This window comes from Mesoplodon densirostris, chromosome 4 (genome assembly GCF_025265405.1).
Source record: "Mesoplodon densirostris isolate mMesDen1 chromosome 4, mMesDen1 primary haplotype, whole genome shotgun sequence".
In the NCBI taxonomy this organism is placed as follows: Eukaryota; Metazoa; Chordata; class Mammalia; order Artiodactyla; family Ziphiidae; genus Mesoplodon; species Mesoplodon densirostris.
Genome location: NC_082664.1, coordinates 135,199,708 through 135,219,073, shown reverse-complemented (window position 1 = coordinate 135,219,073; position 19,366 = coordinate 135,199,708). Strand labels below are relative to the sequence as shown.

The 19,366-nt window shown below is 39.0% G+C and overlaps 1 protein-coding gene across 3 annotated transcripts in view; it reads right to left on the bottom strand.

Annotated features, from left to right (window-relative positions):
• ALDH1A2 (aldehyde dehydrogenase 1 family member A2) overlaps window positions 1–19,366 on the bottom strand; it is a 96,886-nt gene that overhangs the window by 29,619 nt on the left and 47,901 nt on the right. Inside the window, exons 5-7 of one of the 3 annotated variants that reach the window (XM_060095282.1) lie at window positions 11,257–11,318; window positions 9,141–9,269; window positions 8,901–9,014 (exon numbers count right to left, since the gene is read on the bottom strand). In XM_060095282.1, the coding sequence (XP_059951265.1) occupies window positions 8,901–9,014; window positions 9,141–9,269; window positions 11,257–11,318 (305 nt within the window). The remainder of the gene's footprint in view (window positions 1–8,900; window positions 9,015–9,140; window positions 9,270–11,256; window positions 11,319–19,366) is intronic. The other 2 variants (XM_060095283.1, XM_060095284.1) reach the window with 2 other exon arrangements.

The following is a 19,366-nucleotide window of genomic DNA, read 5'->3' as shown; positions in this document are numbered from 1 at the left end:
GATTCATATCTGCTAGTTCATATGCTTGCTGGTGAAGGCTAGGCCCAGCATTGGATGAAAGCTGCTAATTGGGAAAATCCTGAAAGGTCTCTAGAATTAAAGCTGGAGACCAGCCCGCTAAGTTATATGATCAGGTTCAGGCAACTGCTAGACAACTTCATCAAGCAATTCCTAGGACTTTTCCAAAGCCTGTTGACTGGGACAAAATTCAAGCTTGCATGCAAATCTGATGAATCTGTTCATGACTATTATAATTAACTTCAGACTGTTAAGGAAAATTCTGGTCTTCCTTCAAATGTTGATCCCACCTGGGGAGCCTTTAATTTTATGTTTATCAATAGGCTGAACTGGGACCTTTCCCTTCTGGTAAAAAGGACCAGGATGGAATGGGAAACTATGTCCACTTCAGATTTAGGTAATCTGGTAAACCAGCTCTCTCACACTCTAGAGCAGTCACCTAAAAGGAAGACCAACAAAATTCTTAATCTTCAACTCCAGCAAATGAAGGTCCCTAAATGAGACCAAAACCCTCCTAGTTTCTGCTATCTTTGCAAAACAGCCAGGACAGGGCTTCCCTGGTGGCACAGTGGTTGAGAGTCCACCTGCCGATGCAGGGGACGGGAGCGGCTGGGCCCGTGAGCCATGGCCACTGAGCCTGCGCGTCCGGAGCCTGTGCTCCACAGCGGGAGAGGCCACAACAGTGAGAGGCCCGTGTACCTCAAAAACAAAACAAAACAAAAACAAAAACAAAACAGCCAGGACACTGGAAAAGAGATTGTTATAAATTCAAGCACTTCCGGCAGCACCTTCAGGTCTCTAACCAATTTTTCCATTGCTCTCCCAGTCCTCAAGGAAGTGGCTCTGAGGAACTACAGGGGATCTTTCCAATCCTCCCTCTTAATCATCTTAGGGAAATGTTTCTCCAGATTGGGGCTGAATCTCCTCCAGTCCTAACTGACACCAAAGCCAACACACCCGGTGCTCAACTCTGCTACTATAAAGCAGCCCCTGCCTCGGAGTACTAAACAGTTCAAGCATCAGGGATCTCTAGTGAACCACAAGAGGTTCCTGTCTTTGAACCTATACCCTTTTGTTTAGACCCTTTGAGAAATACATACTCTTTTCTCCTTAGCTCCTCCACCCCTATCCATCTTAGCTAAGACTTCTTAGGGAAGTATCATGCCAGAATTTCTTTCTCCCAAAACAGGAGAAAAATTCATTACTGCCACTGACTGCCCTTTCGGTGAAGGCCACCAAGAAAACTATTATGGGATCCCCTTTAACCATTTTTGTACCTCATGCAGTAAAAGCTCACCTGAATTCTCATCATATTCAACAATTCTCAGTCAGTCAATTCTCACCTCCTCCGAAGTCTTTTTGTTAACTGCTTCTCACATCACTCTTTTACAGAGTGACAGTAACCCTGCTACTTCTCCCCTCTGTCACTGATGAAGTCCCTCATGACTGCTTAACGCTGATAGATCACCTTGCGACTCCTTGAGATGATCTGCAGGAAAACGCTTTGGGTAACACTGATTTCTCATGGTTCACTGATGGTTTCTATTTAAAAAGTGACAATGACAAATATTGTGCTGGACATGCTATTACAACTCCTTTTAATGTTGTTGAAGCAGCATCTTTACTTATAGCTACTTTGGCGTAACAGGCTGAATTATGTGCTCTTACACAGGCTTGTACTTCAGCCAAGGACAAAAGTGCCACTGATAGTAGATGTGCTTTCAGAGTAGCTCATACTTTTGGAATGTTGTGGAAGCAATATGGCTTCCTTACTTGTAGTGGAAATAAAATTTAAAATGGCCCTTAGAACAGATGTATATGTATAACTGATTCACTTTGTTATAAAGCAGAAACTAACACACCATTGTGAAGCAATTATACTCCAATAAAGTTGTAAAAAAAAAAGGAATAAAGCTGTTATAAAAACTCAAAAAATAATAAAATAAAATAAAATGGCCCTTATATTCAGTAATTGTTAGATGCAATACTTTTATCTGCTGCTTTAGCTATTATTAAGATTCTAAAGTTGACTTTCTGGAAGCTAAAAGAAATCACCTTGTTGACATTTCCACAAGGAATGCTGTCCTTAAAGGAACCAACAACAGCCAAACCTCTGGCATGGTCCAAAGAGATATTTCCCCAAATTATAACTTAGAAAAACTGGTTAGAGAAGCCGAACACAATTGGCCTCAGAGAAGGAAAAACAAGACTGGAAGTTCAACAATTCTTGGTTTGACAAAAAGAGAAAGCTCTGGTTTGGACCAAGTAACAACTCAGTCCTAGCAGTGATTCTAGAATTCCCAATCCTAACCACTGTACATACATTAAACCATTGGTCTGCTGACATAATGATAGCATTCATGAATCAATATTGGTGAAGAAACATTAAGACTGCAAGAAGTTGCTACCTCACTTATCCCACTCGTCTGAAATATAACCCAGAGAAGCCTGTTTGCACTGCTCCCGGACATTTCAAACTGCCTAATAACCATTTGAGGTCTGGAAAAAGCATTTCATACAACTTCCTCTGTCTCATGAATATAAATATGTTTTAGTCCTGGTCTGTCTGTTTTCACACTGGGCTGAAGGCATCTCTTGCAGACAGGCTACTGCCTCTTCTGTGGCTAAAGTCCCTTTGAAAAAGATTATCCCTACCTGGGTAACTCCTCTTGAACTTCATAGTGATCAAGGAACTCATCTTACTAGTCAGTACTTTGACAACTGTGCACTGTTTGGCCAGTTTTACAATGCTTTCACCATGTGTACCACTGTTAACCCTCTAGTTTAGTCAAATGCACTAATGATATTATTAAGACTCAAATGGAAAATTTGTAGAGTCCCTAAAAACACCTTGGCCAAAAGCATTGTCATAGGTCCTTCTAAATCTTAGATCCATCCCTTTTGGAACTCATAAACTCTCATACTTTGAAACGGTCATAGAATACCCAATGAACTTGGCTCCTGCCCCTTTTGACTCACTGATAAGAGAGATAATGCAATATTACAAAGGCCTAATTGCTTCTATTAAAAATAACCATGTTTTGTTAGAGCAATCTTTTTTACAGTGTGCTCTTGGGAGACGAAGACTTTCAGCATCACACCTTACACCCTGGAGATTTTATCTATTGGAAAAGACCTCCAGAAAGACTTTCTCCAACCTTGCTGGAAAGATCCCCTATCTGGTACTGCTAACCAACCCTTGTGCCACTGAACTCCAGGGAATAGACTTTTGGATTCACGTGATACACTAAAAGAAAGCACCAAACCCTGACTGGACCTGCACATCATCTGGGGACCTGAAAGTAAAAATTTTCTAGAATTGAAGCAGACAACACCTGATGAGATAGCTTTCTCAAGATAATCTGGACCAGTCCTGTTGGAAGCTTGCCTGCCAGACCTTTAATGATGACATAACACTTCAGAAGATCTCCTATGTCTACGATCTTGACAACACATGGATTTTACACAGAAAGTGCCTGAGAGTTCTCCCTCCTATCCCTCCTTGTTACTAGAATGTGACCTCAATAGGTTTTCAATCTGTGTACTTTCCTCTGACATGGGAAACTACACCCAAGGTCCTTCCGGGCATTGAGAGACAAAAAGCTGCTGAAACCAGAAAACTGGACTCTTGATCAGCAATGCTTTCAGAGAAAGCTCTTGATCAAAAGGGGGAAGTGTAAAAATGAATAACAGAAACCTCAATTAAGATAGAGTTGGGAGACCAGAAAGGGGAGCTCTAACACCTATGACAAGAGAGAGCCTAACAGGAAAAAGAAAGGCTTCCTCTTCTTGCCTGGCAAGAGCTCATCCAATTAGAGGAGACTGTCACAATCTCAACCAATGAAAAGCCACTATACTTCAAACTGTCAAATTCTCCAATGGACTCTGTTTACTATAGCCCTCAAATTTCCTTTTCCCTTCTTTAAGAGTCCTCTCCTTGCTGTGGAAGGACTTGCATGTGGTTTGCCATGGTTGCAGACCCCAAACTGCAATTCTTTGCTGATTCTGAATAAACCCATTTTGGCTGTAGGAATAACTGGCAGTCTATTTGTCAAAAACTGTCACTGGACTTGCCCTCTCATGGTAAACTAGAAAGGTACATGAAATTGCTTTCTTTAAATGAGATATCAGGCAGTATGGGACTGTGATTCTAGATAAAAGAAACAAACAAGGGAAGACCTTTCAGCCAAAAGACTTTCTAGATTGCAGCATGGGATGGGGAGACCAAAGTAGAACACGGTGGTCTCACTGAATTGATGAAACAGATCAGAGTTTAGAGAGAATAAGGTGGTTAAAATGTGAGGGGCTTGGTACCAGAGGGAGACAATACAGTCAAGAAACCTTATGGGGGTCCCATCAAGTCTTTGGCTGAAGGCTAAACTGGGTATGCATAAGGTGAAACTCCACAAGACTGGATAAAGAACAAAGGCCAGGTAATTTGTATGCTGAATAATCCCCAGAGCTCATATAGAGTTGGGGACATTTGAGTTTTGACTAGCCAGAGTGGAAAGACCTAGTTGAACACTGAGAACATTCAGTAGAAACTCCAGAAGGATCCCAACTTAGTAATCTTAATAAAGTTTAGTATCTTAGTAAAAGATAAGCTAGTACTTAACAAAGCTTAAAATTAAGTGTCAAAAGGGTCAAGCTGTACTTCAAGTGACTTAACCACTTTACAGAAGAAAGTCCAGCACTCTTTAAAGAAAGAAAACAAAATCCACATGTTCAATAAGGTAATGGTCACAATGTTCAGCATCCTTTCAAAAATTAACAGACGTGAAAAAAGCATATATATTTGAAAAATAACTGCCAAAGTTTTCCAAATTTGATGAAAATATAAACTCACAGATCCAAGAATTTCAAATGAACCTCAAATGGGAAGAAAAACAAAGAAAACTACACAGAAGCACATCATAATCAAATTGTTGAAAATCAGTAAAAAGAAAACATTTCTAAAGCCCCAAGAGAAAAAAAATTATATACAGTAAAACAAAGATAAGAATGACTGCTAACTTCTTATCAGAAACAGAGCAAGTCATAAAAAACCAAAATGACATCTTTCAAGTGCTGAAAGTAAAATAAAATAAAATAAAAACTGTTGAATCAGAATTTTATATTCAGGAAAAAGTCATAAAAAATGAAAACAAAATAAAGACATTTTCAGACAAACAGAAGCTGAGAGAATTTTTCACTAACAGACTGGCACTATAAGAAATGTTAAAGAAAGATCTTTATATAGAAGGAAAATGATATCAGAAAGAAACATGGACCAAAAAAAACAAAAAACAGAAAAAAAAGAAGAGGGTCAGAAAAGGCAAGTATGTGACTAAATGTAAAATAATTTTGTTTTCTCATTTAAAAAAATTTTTGAAAAGATAGTTGAATTTTTAAAACAAAAAGTGTAGCAATGTACTATGGGCTATATAACATACATCAATAGTGAATTATAGAACAACAGTAGCATGAAGGATGGGATGAGAAATAGAAGAATTCTGTTGTACTGTTATTACATTATATATGAAGTAACATAATACTTTAAAATAATAGACTGTGATTAAGATGCATGTTGTAATTACTAAAGCAAGCACTTTAAAAAGAGGCTTAGCTGGGGCACCCCTGGTGGCGCAGCAGTTGGGAATCTGCCTGCCAATGCAGGGGACATGGGTTCGAGCCCTGGTCCGGGGAGATCCCACATGCCGCGGAACAACTAAGCCTGTGAGCCACAACTACTGAGCCTGCGCTCTACAGCCCATGAGCCATAACTACTGAGCCCATGCACCACAACTACTGAGCCTGTGCTCTGGAGCCCGTGAGCCACAACTACTGAGCCCGCATGCCACAACTACTGAGGCCCACACGCCTAGAGCCCGTGCTCCACAACAAGAGAAGCCACTGCAATGAGAAGCCTGCGCACCGCAACAAAGAGTGGCACCCGCTCACCGCAACTAGAGAAAAGCCTGCACACAGCAATGAAGACACAACACACACAAAAATAAAAATAAATAAATTTATATAAAAAAAGAGGCTTAGCTAATAATCCAAAATAAAAGATAAAATGGAGTACTAAATTCATCCAAATAAGGCAGAAAAAGAGGAGAAAAAGAACAAAAAGCAAATGGGACAAGTAGAAAATAAAATCAAAATGGGAGATTCAAACCCAATCATATCAATAATTCGTTAAATACTGAACAACAACCCCCTCACCAAAAAAAAAAATCAGGCACAGGAGAGTACATATTATATCAGTCCATTTATATGAACTAATAGAATAAGAAAAATTAATAAAAAGGGTCAGTGGTTGCCTGGGGCCAAGGGTATGACAAATCATTTTAGGGTATGGAAATATTCTATATCTAAATTTGGGTGATGGTTACAAGACTGTGTACATTTGGTACTTAAATGGGTGCATTTTACAGTGTGTAAATTATACTTCAATAAAGTCTTTTTAAAAGTTTAAAAAACGTTTTAAATGGTAAAACAGAGATTAAACCCAGGCAACCTGGAAACAAACACTTATGTTCTTATTGATTCACTATGTCACTTCTTGTCCGGCCTGAAAGATTAAGTCATCATTTCAATATAACCTTCCAATACACGGTACTGTGACTTAAAAAAAAAAGTGCTCAGTTTTTAAACTGAAATATCCTTGGAACAAAAAGTTAAATCCCCAGAAATTACTTTATCAAGAAAAGCCTAACACGTAAATGATGATATCAGTGATGAACATTATAGGACAAATAAATGAAGAGATTTATATTATGTTCCTAGATGAGAAGTCAATCTTCTGGAGAGAGCACTTATCCCTCAATTTAATATAGACAGGGAATATGACACCAATCAAAATTCCAATGAGTTTTGTAGAGGAAGGTAAGATACTTGGAAAACTAATTTGATATTTTGTCTGAAAGGATGGGAAAGAATAGCCAAAAGGTTCTGAAAAACCAAATAAGAGGGCATCTTGCCTACCATATTACAACACATCTTTTAAAACCTAATAATTAAAGCAACCTGGTACTAGTGAAAATACTGAGGACTGATGTTACAGAGGTGGCAACATAGGTTGTTCCAGACTTTGCTTCCCTTCACGAGAAGCATAACAAACAACTATTAAAAAAAACCAAGACATCACTGAGAGAATCCTAGAACACAAGGTTAAGCCTGAAGCACTCCCCTGCACCATAGAGACCCAGACAGACTCCATTAGAAGGGTTATGAAAAGCGGCCTAGGGGCCTCCCTGGTGGCGCAAGTGGTTGGGAGTCCGCCTGCCGATGCAGGGGATGCGGGTTCGTGCCCCGGTCTGGGAGGATCCCATATGCCGCGGAGCGGCTGGGCCCGTGAGCCATGGCCGCTGAGCCTGCGCGTCCGGAGCCTGTGCTCCGCAACGGGGGAGGCCACAGCAGTGAGAGGCCCGCATACCGCAAAAATAAATAAATAAATAAATAAATAAAAGCGGCCTACACTGTGACCGCATTGCCCCTCCCCCAGGCCATTGCAGCACCATGTGGAGGGATCTCTCCTGACCCTCTGGTTCCTCCAGTGGTAAAAGAGAAGCCAGAATTGTGAGTTAATTTGTGGGAGCCACTACTCTGATCTCGTACCACAGGGATTGCAGGGGACTCTGCGGAGCTCAAGCACTGGGAACATGACTGTGACAGTGAAGCGGGTAGGGGCTTGCAGCACACAAATCTTGGCAGACTGAATTCCTACCTGCGGTGACCAAGCAGTAATCCCAACCAGTGGCTTTGCTCATCTGCAGAACCAAATTGGGGGCACACTCTGATCAGGGAACACAGAGGGTTGTAGATCTGCCTGATTCAGCTACTCAAATAAGGACTTTTGCTAGCCCTAGAGCCCAGTTTGCCCTGCCCAGACAAGGAGCTGAATCACTGCACCACCCACTGTAGTGTGTCTTCCGGCCCCATGTGACTAGAAGGGCTGATAACTCCTAAAAGTTGTATGGCTCGGTAGTGCTTGAGCCAAGAGGCAGGCAAGCAGAGCTGACTGCCCCCAGAGCAAAGTCAGTACAGGACATGGAGTGCTGGCCTGTAGCCTTGTTCAGCTTATACATTACCTATGGCTACTTCGTGCTACAGGGGCAGAGTTAAATAGCTGCAGCAGAGACCATATTGCCGGCAAAGTCTACAATATTTGCCATCTGGCCTTTTACAGAAAAATGTTTGCTGACCTCTACTCTATATCACCCCTTATGGCTCATGGCCATAGTAAGCTGCAAACTGCATCTACAGGATTTGGTGATATAATAAGACCAGAGATTAATTTAGATCTCCAGTTCTTTTTATTTTTTTTTAAGATTTTTTTGATGTGGACCATTTTTAAAGTCTTTATTGAATTTGTTACAATTCTGCTTCTATTTTATGTCCGCAAGGCATGTGGGATCTCAGCTCCCCAACCAGGGATCAAACCCGCACCCCCCTGCATTGGAAGGCGAAGTCTTAACCACTGGACCGCCAGGAAAGTCCCTAGATCTCCAGTTCTTACCTTATGATCTTGATTTAAGAAAGTGTTCAGAATCCCAGCTTCTGGGACACTTTTGTGGGACAGTTTGTTAGTTTGGTTTTGCCTCTGATATGTGTTCCTTTTATTTCAAAATATAATCGGGTTTTGTTTGTTTTTCTGGGACTGGTCTCACACAAATGCCATACAAAAAAACCTCAGAGATCTGTGGCATCAAATAGTCAATGTACACCTTTACTTTGACATTCATCAGTCTTCTAGCTATGATACCAGTGCTGCTCGTTGAGACCTTGGGTATTCACTGCTCTTTAGGTGTTCCGCCTATGGGTAACAGTTTCAATTTTCTCTGAAACCCTCTACTCATTTGCAGAACTGTTCTTCAAGCTATGGTTTCTCAGGCACCTACCTCAGTAGACCCTGTGAACGCAATCTTGTCTATGCCAACGTGAGAAGCTATTGCTGCCCCGGCCGTTGGCCCGTATCCTGGCAAAATATTGATGACTCCCGGTGGAAAGCCAGCCTAACAAAACAGAATTAGAGGAAACGTGGCTTGTGAAAGCTGATGAAGCATGTTCAATCGGATATACTCCAGTAGGCCCCAACTGTAAGGAGAGTGGGAGCCACTCCTGAAGTCAGTTTCTCTTACCTCCTTGATGAGGGCTCCCATGTAGAGCGCGCTGAGTGGTGTTTGTTCTGCTGGTTTAATAACTACTGTATTGCCACAGCACAGAGCTGGAGCAATTTTCCAGGCAAACATCAGCAGGGGGAAGTTCCACTGAAAGGCAAAAACTCAAGGTTGATAGATGAAAAATATTCCTCCATTACTTTGTTTTCAAGCTGTGACTTCTCAGATGTCTCAGACTAGTCCTCAACATAAATCTTGTCCCACCAGAGTACAGATGTTTGGATTTTTAAATTACTTCATTAAGAACAGAATAGGATTGACTGTGAAAATCTCTCCTTTTCTCTGGTCAGCAAATTACTATTTCCAGCTACCCACAAAAAGAAATCTCATGGTAAAAAGGGAGTCTTTGTTTCTTCTTTGTTTTGTTTTGGTTTTTCATTGGTGTTACTCTGTATGTTTTTAAGATTAGCCTTTGGTTCCAGTAAGTTCTTATGTATGAAAACTTTTTCTTGCATTTGTGATTTTTACACCAGGATTTCAGACTGGTATGAAAGCTCTTCAGAACTAGAAGTCAGTGTACATTTCCAGGCAGCACCTTTTTCTTTACCTACATGTATTGTCACAAAACAAATGATTACAAAAAATAAAGTGCATCTACTGATGAGTATGCAAAAGTTTTAGTTTGTCTCCTTGACACTGTAAAAAAAGCTAATGGAGACTAAAAAATATAGGGGAGTATCTGAGTCTGCAGCCTAAAATAGTTTAAACTGATTTTAAAAGGATATTAAGCTTGTATTGTTATAAGTGCAGGCATGAGCCTCAGTACTATCAGGTGTCGTTGATAATTTCATTAAGAAAGAAAACAAAAATCCTGGTCCCCTGGCTTCAGCCCCTGACCACAATGTGTTTCTGCCTGAAGCATCTCAGCTGCCATCCTTGAAAGATTCTCACTGGCCCTGGCAAGCTTGCAAAAATATACAAGTGTCTTGCCTTCACCAAACACCCAATTTCTTTTCCCCTTAGTTGTTTATAAACTTGGGAGTACACAGTGATGTTTTAATTCCATCTACAGTATATAAATCTTGGAGTGCAGTAATTGAGCCGAGCTGGCTGACAAGCGGCTCTTGTCCTGTCAGTGAAAGCTGCAGCTCCAAGAGTCTGGGGAAGGGCAGGAAAAGCAGGTTTGAGTTCCTGCAATTAAGGTGACAGACCTCAACCCTGCTCTGAGCTGAGTAGGATTTCCCTGGGTGGTTTAGGAGCAGAAGAACTTAAACCAAATCTCTCATCTTCCCTTTTCATTCTCTAATAAACCTCACAGTAACCTAGAGCTTATGGACCACTAAAATAACATATTAATACTTCTCAAAAATCTTTGGTTTCCAAAGCCAAAGGTTATCTTGAATTGTTCTTCTATATTTTGAGAAGAGAAAACTTCTTGTCTATACTGTAAGAATTTAAATTGAGCCTTCCCTGAAATCCTTGCCAGAACGATTAGCTAGAATCTTCTGTTGGCAGATTCGATGATGTTTTGTATAGTGCCAAGGCTGTGTATGAGACAGAGAGAAAAAAAAATGTTTAATGTTTCAGTCCAAACACTAAGCACTACATATATTTCCCTGTACAAGACACACAACAGCCCGGCATGGTTTCAATTATGACTGTGACATTAATTGTACTGCTGTGTCTTCTGTAGAGTCTTCTATCTAGATTCTTGTGAAAAGAAATAGTGGGAAAGAATGGGATTAAAAGATCATATAAAACAATATGCCTGGAAAAATGGTGAGTCACAGTTCTAAAAAATAAACAAGCAAATATAACAAAGTATTAATTTTCCATAAGCAGAATGGACATCCATAACCAAGGGCAGGTTATTAATACACTAGACTTTGCTTTGCTTATTTTAATCATGAGAATTCCATGACTTGAGAACTCAACTCCTGGTAACAAAGCTGAAACCCTATTAACCTGTTCAAATAAGCATTTGCAGGGAGGCTGTTAAAGATATGTCAACAACATGAACTCAGTTTTTTTTCCCCCAGTAATGGAAAACACACATTGCTGAGGTCCATGTTTTATGTATCTTTAAGAGAACTGGTTCAAATGAAAATAAATACGAGGCGTGAGGAGATACACTCACTGGGATGATCTGTCCACACACTCCAATAGGTTCGTGTCTTGTAAAGGTAAAATAGTCTCCATCTGAAAGAAACGAGCACCGTCACTACCACAGAGTTCAGACTAGAAGAAAAACTGCAGAGGGAGAACTTGGGTGGCAGCAAAAAGCAGAAATAAAGTTGAGAAAACTTTTTTTCCATGGTTCCTACTCAACTGTGTATGAAAGCTGGTAGAAGAGCTGTCACTTGGCAAAGGGTTTCTCCAGATATGGTCCCCAGACACCCAAACAGAGTACTGGTAAGAGGCCCTCAAAGGCAAAATAAAAGACAAGTTTATGACACTAGATGCAGTGCTGGGGGTGAAGGGTGGGGCAGGGACGGGGGCAGGCGGGCCAGGGAATTGGAAAATATTAAGTATTATATTAAATATTAAAATGATATTTATATATAGAACAGTTGAGTTAAAAACTGAGGTACCTCAAAATTTTAAAAAGTTTTCTGAAAGTACTAAAAAAAAGAAACTAAGTAAAATGCTACTGGGTAAATTTAAAATGCTAGGCAACTGGAAAAGGTGAGGTGTAAAAGTAAGATCTATTTCATAACTCAATCCTGGTGTCCAAATGCACTTCCAGGCACTGGGGGAACCCAGGCATGTCTAGGCCTATTTCAAGAAGGCAAAAGTTCACTTCAAAGAAGATTACATCAATAACCCAAAGCCTCCACCCTCAAACCAGCCATGGAAATGAGGACAATTTAATAACCTTGTTTTCCCTATAGGAGCAATGGGAAGTTGAAATAAATACCCAGGAAATCCAAACCAAATTCTTCTTTAGGAAAGTACCATTATGTTTATCTGAATTATTTTAAGTGGCTAATTGAGATAACCAAAGAATGGCTTGTTTTTCTTAGCATAAAGCTTTTCATTTCTGGTATTGGGTCTTTGTTTTTCCCTCAGCTGCCAACCCTTTGGCTGCTTCACTGATACTTGTTTTCTCTCTCAAAAGCCATTCACTAGGGAAAGTGAAGACCCTCAGTTAATACTCAGGAAGAGCATTACTATTAGGGATGGGAATGAAAGTGGGGACAGGAGGAGATGCTAATTCTTCCTAGAATTAACAGCTATCTGTTGCTGGTACATCTTTTCAAAGAACTTTTTCTTCCCACATACATTAGCATCCTTTTATCCCCTCTCTTTTTTAAAAAAAAATACAAATAGGGTCATATTATTCACAGTCTTCTATACTTTGGTTTTTCCCACTTTTTTCATATAAATCTAACACATTTTTTAAGCTGCTGAATGTTATTCCACTGGCTCAATAAATAATGGTACCACTGTAAACTGTCCTGAAGGACAACAGAGATTGCTTTCAGTTCAAGCTATTATAAATAATGCTGTAACACTATCATTTTATATATCTCTGTGTATCTGTGAAATTTCATGGTCAGAGTGTACATGCATTTCACATTTTGATCAAATTGCCAAATCACTCTTCAGAAAAATTACACAATTTATAATTCCAAAACATGTTTTTTTCCCTACCCTTTAACACTGGGGTTTTTCAAACATTTTAATTTTGGTCAACCTGATAGGTAAGAAAATGACAACCTGTTTTGATTTGTGTTTGATGATATATGGATTGAATATTTTTTCATGTTTAATGGTCATTTAAATTTTTTTTCTTCAGGTTTATATCCTTTCTCATTTTTCTACTAGGTTATTCTTTTTTAATCATTTAGAGAACTCTGTGTATATTAAGAAAATTAGGCCTTTGTCATGTGTATATGCAAAGTTTTACCCTAGTCTGCTACTTGTCTCATAATTTTGTTTCATGTATATTACTTTAAATGGAAGAATTTAGGAAGTAGTTAAGCTCAGCAACTGTAGGAAGGAAATTACTTTAGAATGTATCTCCACTACAACAAAAAAAATAGCCAAAATGTGGAAACTGTCCACAGGATGACAATAAGAAGTCTGAGTAATATTTTAAAAATCAAGTTTAACTATCTCAGCTTTGTATGCAGACAATTCAAGAACTTTCATAGATATCTTTTTTTTACAATAGTGCAAGTTACCACCCTTCTTCAATTTATAAATCTCTGAAAAAGTTTTTTTCTATTAATACATTTTAATGTTTCACATTTTTTTCCCAGAAGATATAAATGCAATATTAGGCTCCTCTTCCTGGGAAGGTTTTTCACAGGGAGCAAAAACACTGATCAATAGGCTAGAGAGTTTCATTTGCAAGGAAGTCCTTCTCACGTAAACTCTGTAATCTGGCTAAGGTGATGGATTCGGGTGTTAATCAAAGACCATAGAAAGAAAGTGTAATGTCAAGATGGAGTACAAATGGCCTGAGAAAAAAATGGGAATATGAACTGAAGAACCACACAGGTGTTTGTTTTAGCAGCACTAGAATGGTTCAGAGAGAATTCACAGGGCACTTGCACAAGCACAGCATTGTAATTCATAAAGCGTTTCTCCCCTCTACATTCTAAATGCTGAAAAATTTAGTTGTATTACTTATATAATTTTGAAAGTTACTGAAGAAATGAAAGAGAAGAAAAAGTGTAGGAAAATCTTGGGCTTCCCTGGTGGTGCAGTGGTTGAGAGTCCGCCTGTCGATGCAGGGGACATGGGTTCGTGCCCCAGTAAGGGAAGATCCCACATGCCGTGGAGCGGCTGGGCCCGTGAGCCATGGACGCTGAGCCTGCGCGTCCGGAGCCTGTGCTCCACAAAGGGAGAGGCCACAACAGTGAGAGGCCCGTGTACCGCAAAAAAAAAAAAAAAAAAAAAAAAAAAAAGTATGAAAATCTTAAAAAGCTGACCTCATAAGGAATTGAACTTGACTCAATTGATCCCAAGAGAAACGAGTTATGGGGAAAGAAAACTTTCTTGGATAAACTGTTCACAGATTTGACAATGGCTGGTGCAGTGAAAGAAATCAAAGAATCTTCCATCTAAGTTCCTCTAAGCAGTAGATAAATAAAGGGTATTTTGGTGCTCTTCCCAAAACACTGCTGAGTGAAAGAGATAAAGAAAGGGTCCCAGACCCTGTGCTCAGTCCGTATTCTCATCTGGTTAGTGGAAGAGGATTCTGAACACCCCTAGTCTGAACAGGGTGCCCAGAACCCACGAGAACTATACCTCTTATGTGTACCCTTGGCCAGGGCTGGAGGCACCTCAGAGGTCCCACACAGCTACTATGACCCTGCTCTGGATCTCACCAAGCTTCTAGGCTAAGGTTACCCAAAGGCCAATCACTCAAGAGCCACCTTCTTAATTTTTGCCATGTTCAAGTATCACTTACCCTATTACTTATAATTTCTTAAATTAACTCATCTTTTAAAAGCTATTTGTCAGCTATTTGTTAGCCTCACCTTAAGGAAAATCTATGAAATAACAGATTTCATGAGCTAGCTATATTTTCTTCTAATATTCTTCAAACCTACTAATTAAAATAAAACATGCTTACTGCATTACTGTAAAGAATCATCTTTTTTTTTTTTTTTTTTTTTTTTTTGCAGTACGCGGGCCTCTCACCGCTGTGACCTTTCCCGTCGCGGAGCACAGGCTCCGGACGCGCAGGCTCAGCGTCCATGGCTCATGGGCCCAGCCGCTCTGCGGTATGTGGGATCCTCCCGGACTGGGGCATGAACCCATGTCCCCTGCTTCGGCAGGCGGACTCTCAACCACTGCGCCACCAGGGAAGCCCCAAGAATCATCTTTAATTTTTATTTTTTATTGAAGTATAGTTGATTATGTTTCAGGTATACAGCAAAGTGATTCAGTTATAAATATACATATATACTCTTTTTGAGATTCTTTCCCATTATAGGTTATTACAAGATACTGAATATAGTTCCCTGTGCTATACAGTAGATCCTTGTTGTTTGTATATTTTATATATAGTAGTCTGTATCTGTTAATCCCAAATTCCAAATTTATCCCTCCCCCACCTTTCCCCTTTGGTATGTTTTCTATGTCTGTGAGTCTATTTCTGTTTTGTAAATAAGTTCATTTGTATCATTTTTTTAAGATTCTACATATAAGTGATACCATATGATATTTGCCTTTCTCTGATTTACTTCACTCAGTATGATAATCTCTAGGCCCATCCATGTTGGTGCAAATGGCATTCTTTCTCTATATGGCTGAGTAATATTCCATCGTGTATATACACACACACGTGTGTGTATATATGTGTGTGTGTGTGTGTGTGTGTATATATATATATATATATATATATATCTCAATATCACATCTTCTTTATCCATTCATCTGTCGATAGACATTTAGATTGCTTCCACGTCTTGGCTATTGTGAACAGTGCTGCTATGAACACTGGATGCATGATTCTTTTTGAATTAGAGTTTCCTCCGGACCTATGCCCAGGAGTAAGATTGCTGGATCATATGATAGCTCTATTTTTAGTTTTTTGAGAAACCTCCATACTGTTCTCCATAGTGGCTGCACCAATTTACATTCCCACCAACAGTGTAGGAGGATTCCCTTTTCTCCACACCCTCTCCAGCATTTATTATTTGTAGACTTTTTGATGATGGCCATTCTGACCAGGGTGAGGTGATACCTCATTGTGGTTCTGATTTTCATTTCTATAGAATCATCTTGCAGGCTACCAGTGCCACATGGTATGCCATATTGTGCTTCTCAAATTTAAATGTGTACACAAAGCACCTAGAGTTTTTGTGAAAATGCAGATTATGAATCTGTAAATCTAGGGTGGGACCTAAGAGTCGGCATTTCTATAAACTCCCAGATTATGCCAATGCTTCTGATCTACAGACCACACTCCAAGTAGTGAGGTTCAGAGGAACCAAGCAGGTAAAGGGTAGTCCATGTGTATTGTGATGACCTACAGCTGCTGACTTCATTTCTATTTACTTTTTGCCTCTCTGATAACTAATTTGCCTGAAAGGAGTTTGAAGTGTAGGAGAATCTAAACAATATTTTTAACACTTTTAAAATAGGAAGATAAGAACAAAAACATATATACTTCTACAGAACCTTACAAAACATTTTTACATTCTTGCCTCATTTCATGCTCAAAACAACACTATGGAAAAATTAGGGCAAGTATTATTATTAAAAATTTACAATTAGAGAAAATATGGCACAGAGAAGTTAAGTCTAAAGTGATATCACTGGTTAAGTTGTGGCTCCTGCACTTGAATCTGCATCATCAGACTTCAAATTCACTTCCCTTAGAAACATATTAAAGGCTCTTTTGTGAAAAAGGTGTTGGATTTAGGTGGCTATCACAAACCATAGAATCAGGGTGTAACATCAAGGAGTGCAAATGGGGGGAAAAAGACAACCCTTTTATGAAGGGTGAAGATGATTCTTTGAGGATGTGGTGTGTGGACAGAGAACTCACATAGACTCCTGTATCTAAAGTTATAAAGGGAACACTACAGAGCAACAGCCCTCTCCTCAGGTGGGGGAGCCCAAGGCTGAGCACCTCTCTGCATCTGGGGTGGGTCGACTCCAAGAGGGTGCGGAGTATTACTTCTCCCTCTCTCTCTTCTACACCTAAGATGATGTATAATGAGTACAGCTCTCTGCCTAGAAGAAAAATTGCAGCCCATTTTCCCATCTTTTACAATAATAATGCTCTCTAAATATGGCAAGATGATTAAAAAGATTGTTCCCATCATTTCTCTACCATTATGCTATAAAGCACATCAGCCTGACAGAAAAAATCTCCATCTAAACTCCGATACTCCATTTTAGGCTATGATGATCTTAGGTCTTCTTACCAAATATGAGGCATTACAGAGAGAGTTCAGACTCAGCAAGAAAGGACTGCATGTGATGTAAATACTAAATAAATGTTCTGAATATCACATTCTGAGACAACAAGTTAGCATATAACTATGGTGGAGAAAACTAAAGAAGTGATGACACACCAAAACAGAGATGCTAATTCACGTTTAGAACTTTTTATCTCTCAGCCTCTTTTCCATTTCACTCAAGTAAAATATACTGTTCTTAAAAGGAGTTTATTTTAAGACACACCCAGAGGCAACTTCTCTTACGTGTTTCATACCTGAATGTTATACACCTTTATGAAGAATATAAAAATCTTACAATTAAAAACTCTATTTTACCATGAATTTGGTTGAACTATGGATCAAATTTTACTGAGTATGTATAGATTGAGCCATTTCTAGAATTAAACTAAGACGAGTCTTTGTCTCTAGAGGTGAGTAATAGAAAAACCTCTTCCACATTTGTGAATGTTGAGGCACTCTTCTATGTTCTTTGATGGGGGCTCATCAAATTACACAAGCAATATAGCAATTACTTAGTTATTTAGAACAATTTAAATATTTGGATTATTCCTTCAGGGTAAACATTACTTCTTAAAGCAGATTTTATAGTTGTTTGAAAAAAAATTTTGACAGAATTATTATTCTCATAAGAATATTTGGCATTGACATAATCTACATATAAACTAGACAGAGTATGATTAGGTAATACCTATGGGTCAATGAAATCAGAAGAATCTGAAATGTGCCAGAAATTGAGAAGAAATTTATCAAATATGGACCCCAAGAAATGGCTCCCAGGAATGCAAGGATTCTTCAATATACGCAAATCAATCAATGTGATACATCATATTAACAAATTGAAGGATACCGTATGATCATCTCAGTAGATGCAGAAAAAGCTTTCAACAAAATTCAACACCCATTTATGATAGAAACCCTCCAGAAAGTAGGCATAGAGGGAACTTACCTCAACATAATAACGGCCATATATGACAAACCCTCAGCCAGCATCATTTGCAGTGGTGAAACACTGAAACCATTTCCACTAAGATCAGGAACAAGACAAGGTTGTCCACTCTCACCATTATTATTCAACATAGTTTTGGATGTTTTAGCCACAGCAATCAGAGAAGGAAAAGAAATAAAAGGAATCCAACTCGGAAAAGATGAAGTAAAGCTGTCACTGTTTGCAGATGACATGATACTATACATAGAGAATCCTAAAGATGCTACCAGAAAACTACTATAGCTAATCAATGAATTGGGTAAAGTAGCAGGATACAAAATGAATGCACAGAAATCTCTTGCATTCCTATACACAATGTTACTGTGCATTTCAGCTAGGCCAAGGAAAGGGGGTGGTTGTAATGGGGAAAAAAATTAAAGAAAGGGACTTTTTTTTTTCCATTTAAAAAAGTTTTCCCCTTTTGGAGCTGCTTACTTAGTCCTCTTCCTATTTTACTTCCTCATATCATTTACTCAGCAATGCAGAAGTATTTTCATAGAACTGATGAAATTTTGCCAAAGTTCTCATCAAAGTTTAGGGTTCACTTACACTGAATTGTCATTTGATTTCTGATGCAAGCTCTCATGACTTTGTTTGGGCCATCTAAATGTGAAATCTTTCATTTTTTAAATGAACGGCTCCAAGATAAAGGTAAATATTAATTATTAAATGCTACCAAATAGTTCTTCCATTAAGGATAATGTATTGTGATCTATATAGTAAAACTTTGGCCATCTAAAGTGAACACACTTAGGGCCATTTGTGGGCCTAATGATGGAAAATCTGAAAGAGAAATTAAGGAAACACTCCCATTTACCACTGCAACAAAAAGAATAAAATACCTAGGAATAAACCTACCTAAGGAGACAAAAGACCTGTATGCAGAAAACTATAAGACACTGATGAAAGAAATTAAAGATGATACAAACAGATGGAGAGATATACCATGTTCTTGGATTGGAAGAATCAACATTGTGAAAATAACTATAACTACCCAAAGCAATCTACAGATTCAATGCAATCCCTATCAAACTACCAATGGCATTTTTCACAGAACTAGAACAAAAAATTTCACAATTTGTATGGAAACACACAAGACCCCAAATTGCCAAAGCAATCTTGAGAAAGAAAAACGGAGTTGGAGGAATCAGGCTCCCAGACTTCAGACTATACTACAAAGCTACAGTAATCAAGACAGTACGGTACTGGCACAAAAACAGAAATCTAGATGAATGGAACAGGATAGAAAGTGCAGAGATAAGTCCATGCACTTATAGTCACCTTATCTTTGATTAAGGAGGCAATAATATACAATGGAGAAAAGACAGCCTTTT